Below are 9160 nucleotides of genomic sequence, written 5' to 3' on the forward strand. Positions count from 1 at the left end.
ACTTCGTATGCTCTAATTGCTTTTGATTCTTCAGAATATATATAATGGAAAGCAGCTGAAAGACCGGGGTTTAAAAATGGGCTCTTGCACATTTGAAGTAAATTTTATCCTGCAATCAGTCGTAAAGATCTTAACTGCAGCTATCACGTATCCTAAATATGTAATTGCTGTGGAGCCTTTCCAGTCTATTGGTTACAGGATGCTAGAAAAAGGGGAAAGCGAGTACAAACGTAGGCCCTGATCTCGGCGAGTATTTTCGGGGATACTCAGCAGGACTGGTCACCTGCCTAAAATCTTGTATATACATTTCTTCTAGGATGGAGCCTGGAGCGAGGTTGTGCAGGGACACAACTGAATAATTTCATTTGCATGGAGGAGCTCACTGAATTAAATAGAAACTGCTCCGGTGAGTAAAATGATGAATTGGGTCTGGGTTTTGGGATCGGACCCTTGGCTGAAGGGCATCCCCCCCAGCCCTGCATGCTCCCTGGCTCCCGGGGGAAGGACTTAGTGTTTTAAATGTGCCTCCATCTACACGTGGATCTGCCCTAAAAATCGGTGGCGATTTTGGTACATCGATGCAGGCCCAGTTGGACCGGGTGCTCTCGTCCGCTTTGCCTGAACGTCTGGAATTGCTACTTAAAAATAAAGAAAGAAAAACTCAAATTACTTAATTTTGAGGGATTTCAAAAGCATGTTGGTCAAATGTAGTCTAGGTACGGATGGGATGAACTGGTCCATATTCTGAATGATCTATAAAGACCACTATGAAGTGGGATAGCATCTCTGCTTACTTGCAGCAATTTTTGCTTTCAAGCGAACCCCCTCCTATGGTCCTGGCCCTCTCTAGAGGGGAGGAGAGCACGGCTCGGGAATATTTGAAATTTAAAGCCAAAGGAAGCCTCAGGTTTCATATAACATAAAAAGCAAAGGAGATTCAGCCTCGAAAATTGTTAAAGATGTTTAACACTCTCCATTAAAATCACAAAAGCGGTGTAATTCATTGTTATCAGAGAAATGCTTTCTTTCAACCCTTTCTTCTTTAAAGGACCGCGTGAGATATTTCAGTACTAAATTAGTATCTTCCATTAGTGCGAGCGGCTGCTAAGTACACACCATAAATTCTTCGTACTGGGAGACACATGTGGGCAAAGGATGCAAAGGCAAGGCCACTGCGGTCCTCGAAGGAGAGCTGAGGGGCAGCTGCTGCAAGCCCAGAGGTTTGCAGAGGCTGCCGAGATAGATGCTTGATGGTGGGCAGCTTATATAAAGCCTGGATACGCTCGTTCGGGGTTTACTTTATTCTAACGAAGACCAAATTTGGAGTCTCTCGTTCTTATGATTATACCCTGTGCTTCTTTCCACCCACTCTTGAGTTCTTTTTTTAATGATTTCCTAAATTCGGAAGATAACCTGATCCATGACGGTGAAGCTGAAGTTTCTTTTCCTGCCCTTGGTTTGGTGGGACTTTTGGATGCTTAGCATCCCCAGCCGCCCCGCTCCGCCCGGATGCGCTCAGCACCCGAGGCATCCCCACGCACACGGTGTATGATGGGCAGCAAAGAAGACAACAGTGATCTCTACTTAACATTAGGTGGCACAAAAGAGTTTCCTTTTGCTCACAGGAATACTGAAATATATGGGCAATAACAAGCAGAGATTTTCTTTTCTTTAAATGAAATTCTCCTTCCCTATTTTTTCCAGCTTTCAAGCAGTCTTTGAAGTACTTCTGCTGATAAACTTACTTGATTTTGCCTTTCATTGCATCTCTTTTGTCTCTTAACATAATTTGTTTTAAAATAACACATAACGCAGCCCTCGCTGTAGTTGTATTTACAGAACAGCCAAAAGGCTCTAAAACAGGCTAATTTCAGTGAAACGCCTTCTGCCCTTCCTCCAAACCAACGCTGGCTGCGAGAGCTTTACCTCTCAGGACCCTGAACGTTAAGAGCCAGCGTGACCACGTAGGGTACGTTTTAACGTGAAGCTTTTCCTCCGTGTCCTTGGTTGGGGCTGTTTACAAACCACGGCCATTTACTCCCGCTTTGGTACCCACGCTACTCGGTGCACGTTTATTTTGCTTCTGGAGCTGACTGAGAAATGTGATTTTGGGGGGCTATATTTCCTTCCCCTTCTGTTGTAATCCTTTCTGAAGCAGTTGCAGGTTGTCGTCCCGCTGCGGAGGCAGCCGGGCTTTGCCGGGCGCAGGGGCAGGCGCAGGCCCGTCACCCCCAACACCGCGGTGTCTGCGCCGTGCTGCAGCTTGCAAAGACTTACAAAAAAAAAAAAAAAAACAACCAAATCAGATTTATGGTTAAGAAACAAAGCATCGCCCACTGCTTACGTCCCAAATCCCTCTTGCTAACAGGTACAGGACCGTACGTTTGTTGTAAGCGGCGTGGGAAGGTGCCTGTCCACTCGTGCTCCTGCTGCTGCTGGGTTATTACAGACAAGAGAGCTCGCTCGGGTCGCTTCTCAGGACTCCTAAAGGTAATTTTCCCCTCCCCTAAGCTATTCGCAGAAGGGTTGGTTATTGTTTTCCCCACGGTTCAGCTTCGGAAGGGGGGAAAGAACAAAAAACTGAAGGCCCTTTCGCCGGTGCTGCCGTGAAGTTTGCTGCTTCCCTGCCTCCCCCCCCCCCCCCCCAGCACCCACCCTCCTCCCTTCGCCCGGCCCGGCTGCCGGGGCTGGAGCTTCCCCGTTTCACCCCATTAGATGTGATTAACTGTTATTGTTCCTCCCGAACACGCCACTTCCCGCCCAGGGGGAGCGGGGGGCGGCCCGGGCCGGGGCGGGGGGGGGGGGGGGGGGGGGGGTGTCGGGGCGCAGGAGCCCCGACCCGGCCCCTACGCTGCGCTGCCGGTGCCGGCGGCCCGGGGAGGGTGGGGCGGAGGGAAGGACGGAACAAAAGAAACTTCCTTCGTGCCCCCGTTCCTGCTGCTCGGGCGGCGGGGGGGGGACCCCCGCCGGGTCCCCTGCAGGCACCGGCCGGCGGGGAGGAGGCGGCCGCAGCGCGGGCGCGCAGAGCTGCGCGGGAGCGGAGGCGAGGAGCAGCGCTGCGCCTGCCGCCGCACGTTACACACGCGTACACACACCGATCTCGCTCTATAGGGTACATATACGCGGCGGCGCGTCCTGCCCAGCGCTGCCCGGGCCCGAGAGAGCCGCAGACCCCCTTTCCCCCCCAAAAGCGCCTTTTCCCCCCCAAAAGCGCCTTTTCCGCGCCCCGCGGCAGGTGGGAGCGGGCCCGCCCGGCGCTGCCCGGCCCGGCCCCAGCCCCTTTCCCGGGAGGGCGCCGGCCCTTCCCGGGGAGGGGGAGCCCGGTGCGGCGGGGGGGGGGCGAGGCCCGGGGGGTCCCCGTGCCCGCAGCCCCGGCTCGGCCAGCGCACACACAACGCAAGGTCATTTTTAATCCTTTTTTTGTTCTTGTTTTTTTTTTTTTTTTGTAAAAATGTTTATTTAAACCTTTTTTTTAAATTTTTTTTTCCTTTTACAACAATAAAATATTGCGTCAATATAAACCCCTTGACTAAAACTGGTCGACAACCAAACGTTACAGCCACTCGTGTGTTCCGTTGTTATTTTTCTTTTTTCCGACACCCATTTAGGCTTTTCTTTCTTTCTTTCTGAAACGTTTTTTTTCTTTTTTTCCTTTTTTTTAAACATAATGCGGAATTTATTGAAAATAAATAATTGTTGGCAACTGCAATAGGCAATTTTGGATAAAATAGTTGAAAAAAGCAACCTTTAATGAAAATAGCGTTTATTATACATCAGTTACTAAATGAATAAACTAAATGATCTTTCTTTAAATTAATAACTTCCAAAAAACGTTTAATATACAAAACTGTACAGTTATAAAGTTGGCAGAAATAGGCAGGTCCTCAGTGTCGAGTTTGGTTTTTTTTTTTCCTTTTTTTCCTTTTTTTTTTCCTTTTTTTTTTTTTTTAGCGCTTACTGAAAAATACTTGAAAAATATAAATGTCGAAAGGAAAAAATCTGAAGGCCGGGGAAGGAGAGGGGCTGTGCGGGGAGCCGCGGAGCGGGGTGCAGCCGCGGAGCGGGGCCGTACCGGGCCCGGCCCGGCCCGGGGGGGCCCCTGGGTGCGGGGGGAGCCCGGCCCGGCCCGGTCCGGTCCTGCCCGGCCCGGTCCCGCCCGGCGGCCCCGAGCCAGCCCGGCCGCGGGGAGGGTGCGGGTGCAGCGGGTGAACTTGGCCGCGCACACACACGCACACGCGAGCAGCGATTCCCCTTCGCGAGCGGCTGCGTGGGTGCGTGGGCGTTGCACCCCCCCGCCCTTGTGCACAACACATCCACGGGCGGGCGGAGGGGAGGGGGCGGTTACAGCTCAGCACTGCCCTGTGCCGAAAAAATGGTGATGGTTTTAGCCTTTTAGTGACTTTTTCTTTGTTTGTTTTGTTTTTCTCCCTGTTCGGTTTGTTTTGCCTTTTTTTTTTTTTGCCTTTTTTTTTTTTTTTTTAATAAAAGCTTGTCACCAAATCCAGCATCTCCCTGGGACGCGGAAATAAGCTCAGCGTGAACCAAATGCGGGCGTTTTCTGTCCCCCTCCCTCCCCCCACGAAATTCATGAGACGCCTCATTCCTCTTCACTATCGAAACAAAATACAGAAAAACTGATTTCCGAAGCCGAAGCGCAGAAGTATCAAGGTGTTTTACTACAGACCTCTCAGTCTGGCGCTGATCAAAAAGCCCAACTCATCTTCGGAAAGCAAAGGACTGGCCAATGCCACGGTTTTGTTCGTGATGCTTAATTTCGGATAAATCTCTTAGAAATCATTATTTTTTTTTTTCCTTGGGAGAAGAAGGGGGAGGTCAGGATGGTAACCCGACCGTTTTACGGTGTTGGGAAGTTCTTGAAAAGGCAGAGAAAAGCTGCAACAAATAAGCCTGTTCTTGACAGCCCTGCGTGCGGCAGTGGGGTGCGCGGGGCTCCGCGGGCGCGGAGGGGAACCCCGTATCCTCGGGGGGGGGGGGGGGGGGGGGGGAGGAAAGGCCGCGGCCGCCCTGCCCCGTCCCCGCTGGGTGACATTGCCGGTGCGTGGGGAAGGGAGAAACGTTTTGACTGATCAATTCGATACAAATTAGGTCACAAATATTGTGTACAGTTTGTAGTAAAACACCTCAGACATTTAAAAACGCTATATAAGTCTTTAAAAATGCAAAACTAGTCTATTGTAAAACAGATTCACCTGAAATACAGCTGATATAACCAAGGCGCTGGAAGGTTATTCATAGGCACACATCTGTCTTTCCTTTTCTGTCGGTTCTTTCTTTTTTTTTTTTTTTCCTTTTTCCCGTGGGTTTTCTTTTTTTTTTTTTCCTCCTTTTTTGTGTGTGGGTTGGTTTTGTTTTGTTTTTGTGTTTTTTTTTCCCCTTCGTCCTAGCCGAGACCGAAAACAAACCTTGTCTGCGAGTAAACACCGTGCACTGATCGGCGGACAGGTCGGAGAGAGAAAGAAATATTGCCCCGGCGGCGAGCGGGCAGCCCCCGCTCCGCCTCTCCCGCCGCTCGGCAGCCGTCCGTTCCAGCCCCGGCGGCGGGTCCCCCGGTCAGCCCCGCTGCCCCGGCCGCCCCCGGTCAGAGGTCGTGGCAGGCCGTGTCCGTTTTCACGCCGTGGGAGTACACCTCGTGCTGCGGCTGCTCGCCCGGCGGGGTCATGCGCTTCTCCTTCTGCCGCCGGTTGCAGAACCAGACCCGCACCACCTCCTTCTCCAGCTGCAGGCTGTCTGCCAGCGAGGAGATCTCCTGGGCGGCCGGCTTGGGACACTTGAGAAAGTGCGTTTCCAGCACGCCCTTGACACTCACCTCGATGGAGGTCCGCTTCTTCCTCTTCCTCCCCTGCGCCGCGATCTTGTCGATGCTGGTGGGGCTGCCGGTGGAGGAGTCGGCCTCCTCCAGCCACTTGTTCAGCAGCGGCTTCAGCTTGCACATGTTCTTGAAGCTGAGCTGCAGGGCCTCGAAGCGGCAGATGGTGGTCTGCGAGAAGACGTTGCCGTAGAGGGTCCCCAGGGCCAAGCCCACGTCGGCCTGGGTGAAGCCCAGCTTGATGCGCCGCTGCTTGAACTGCTTGGCGAACTGCTCCAGCTCGTCCGAGGTCGGCGTCTCCTCATCCGAGTGGTCCTGGCAGTGGTGCCCGCCCAGCTCGCCGTGCTCCCCGCCGCCCTCGCCCCGCAGCCCCGGGTGCAAGCCCTGCGCGGCGGCGGCGGCGGCGGCGGCGGGCGGCGGGGTCAGCCCGCCGTGCTCCAGCATGCCGCCCACCGCGAAACCGGCCTGCGAGTAGACGTTGAGGGGCTGCCCGGCGGCGGCGGGGGCCAGCGAGGCGCTGTGGGCCGGGCTGGCGCCCCAGGCGCTGGGGTGGTTGGCGTGGGGCGAGTGGTGGGAGACGTGGGGCGAGCGGTGGTGGATGATGGCGCCCAGCTGCAGGTCCTCGCGGCCCGGCTTGACGTCGGGCTGCTCCAGCGGGCCGCCGGCCAGCGCCGAGGGCCAGGGCCCGCCGTCGCTCAGGCTGGTCACCCAGTGGTGCCCCAGCGGGTGCCCATTGCCGGGGACGCCCTGCAGGTACTCGCTCTGCAGCAGCTTCTGCGGGTTGCGGAAGGGGCTCCCCTGCTGCATGCCCGCGCCGTCCGCATGGGCGAGCGAGCCGGAGCCGAGGAGGCTGTAGGGGTTGGAGGCGGCTGTGGCCATGGCCGCCGCGCAGCCCCCACGAGTTATACTGTGGCGGCGCCGCCGCTTCAGCCTTTGACATCCACCGGCACGGCGGCCCGGGCAGCGGCCGACCGCCGACTGGCAGCCGCGCCGCCCAATGGGGGCGCGCCGCCGGCGGGGCCGCGCCGCGCGGGCCAATGGGAGGGACGAGGAGGCCGGCCGCGGCCGCGGGGGCGGGGCGAGGGTGCCGGGCGCCGCGCGGGCCCGAGGCAGGAAGTGAATCACTCCGCCGGCACCGGGGGCCGGGCGCGAGGCGGCCCCGCCGCTTAACTCCTTCCGCGCCGCGCTCCGCGCCGGGCGGGGAGGGAGGGGGGGGGGGGCGCGCGGGGCACGGCTTAAATGGGGAGCGATTAGCGCCGGGGGAGCGCGCGGCAGAGGTTAAACGGCGGCGCCCCGGCGGCAGCCCTGCGGGACCACCCCGGCGCAGCCCGGCCCGGCCCGGCCCGGCCCGGCCCCCCGACGCGCCCCCGGGGCCCTCGCCGCCCTCGGCCCTCCGGGCCGGCCGGGCTGCGGTGCGCGGTGCCCGCTCCGCTCCTCTGCGCCGGTGGCTGCCGCTGCCCCGAGCCGCGCGTCTCCCGCCTGCCCCGGGCCGCGCGCTCCCGCGGTGCGCGCTCAGGAGCCAACCTCCCCCCCCCCCCCCCCCAATAATAATAAAAAAAAAGCCCCCGAAGGCGCTTTCCGGCCTCCCCGTCGGCAAACCCCGCCGGTGCCTCCTCGAAGTTTGCGCTGCGAAATGCAGGGGCGCGGTGCGCCGCCGGTGCGCGCCCGGCGTGCGGTCCGCAGGGCAAAACCGGGGGGACAAGGGACAAGCCGGGGGGACAAGGGACAAGCCGGGGGGACAAGGCGCGGGCGGCCCCCAGGCCCCAGCGGGGGGCGGGGGGAGGAGCGCGGTGCCCCCCGGCTCGCCCGGGCCCGGCGGGCAGAGCCCCGCACCCGCCGTGCCCCGCCGGGGCGGCAGCCGCGGGGCGGCGGCGGGGAGAGCCGGAGCCCCGGTACCTCGGAACGGCTCCCGAGTTAAAAAATGACCTTTCCCTGCATAATTTTGGAGGTAACCTAGCTGCGTAATTATATTTGCACTTACAGAAGACTGCATCAGAGTTCCCTTATTGGTTTGAAATTCCATTAAATATATTGCAAGAGCTCCTAGGTTAAGCTTGATTTAAATTTGCATACATTTTCATATATTTAGCAGAAATAAAAGAAGGCTTGCAGCTACCAGAAAGTCATTAAGGCATTAGTTTCTCTGAGAAGACAGATCCGAAGAAAATTCAAGAAAATGAGAAAATAGAAATAAATAAGGTGAGCGCTCCTCCGATTCCTTTATAGCCGGGTAGCATCGCTTTCCTCATTATAATAATAATAATCGCAATAATTTCTCGCCGGGGCTCGGGCAGGGCGCAGCGTGCGAGAGGGGGCAAAGGCAGGGCTGGCCCTTAAAGAGCAGCGCGGGGTGCGTGGCTGGCGGCGGATCGCGATATATCGGCGAGGCTGCGGGTCTCCGGGCGCATCCCCGGCGGGCGGCCGCTGCGCTGCGCACCCGCGCCCGCTCCGCGCCTGCCGCAGCCCCGGGGGGGGACTCGGAAAAGAAATTAAAAATAAAGTTTGCCGGCGGTGGGGGAGCGGGGTGTGTGCCAGCGGCGGAGGGAGCGGGGGGGCAGCGGGGGGCCGGGGCTGAAAACTCTCTCTGCGAGAGCTCCGGTTGTACCGGCGGGGTCTGCGAGCGGAGCACGGCGCTCAGCCCCGCGGCCGAGCCCGCCGGAGGCGCGGGGGAAGGCGGGGAGGGCACAGAAAGAGTTATATTAGCAGCCCTCTTCCTTTTTTTTTCCCCACCCCCCCCTTTCTTTCCTTTTTCCCCCCCCTCCCCTCTCTCCGCCTTCACAAGCTGCTCGAAATAAATATCACCGGAGCCCGCGGAAGAAAAAAAAAAATTAAAAAAAAATCCGCACTGTACAAAAACGTAACTAAATTATTTAAAATTAATTTGCGCTTTAACTTCCGAAACAATTTTTCAAATCCCATCGCCCGTGAAAATAGATGTTCAGATCCGCCGTTTAATTAAGGCAGAGTCTCTAGCAGGGAAATAAAACCCCGAACGTCCCATTTTAATATTTGTTGCGAATGGATCCAAGGCAGAGCCCGGCTCCGCCGCACTCCGCTCCTGACGGAGGAGACTCTCGTCTCGCCTATAGGAGAGTATGGGGTATTTTAAAGTGTTTTTATCTGCATATAGTTAAATCTTCTTGCTGTTCTAACTAATCTGCTGGAGAGGGTTTCTTTAGCTCTTTCCTGTCAGTCTAACTTCCCAAGTGTAACAGATGCCGCTCTCAAGCGGTCCTTTCTGCTGCTTTTCTTTATTCAGCCTCGCATATTTCTCCCCATGATCTGGGTTTCCATAGCGAGAGGAATAAAAGGGGGACCATGGCCACAAATCCC

General features: G+C 56.7%; 1 protein-coding gene across 1 annotated transcript; it reads right to left on the reverse strand.

Moving 5' to 3' along the window:
- Positions 1-3437: 3437 nt before the first annotated feature.
- Positions 3438-6793, reverse strand: POU3F4 (POU class 3 homeobox 4). Its single transcript, XM_075513294.1, has one exon. The coding sequence runs from the start codon at positions 6704-6706 to the stop codon at positions 5600-5602; it is 1107 nt and encodes a 368-aa protein (XP_075369409.1). The 5' UTR covers positions 6707-6793; the 3' UTR covers positions 3438-5599.
- Positions 6794-9160: the final 2367 nt, after the last annotated feature.

This window comes from Mycteria americana, chromosome 10, assembly GCF_035582795.1.
Source record: "Mycteria americana isolate JAX WOST 10 ecotype Jacksonville Zoo and Gardens chromosome 10, USCA_MyAme_1.0, whole genome shotgun sequence".
Taxonomy (NCBI): domain Eukaryota; kingdom Metazoa; phylum Chordata; class Aves; order Ciconiiformes; family Ciconiidae; genus Mycteria; species Mycteria americana.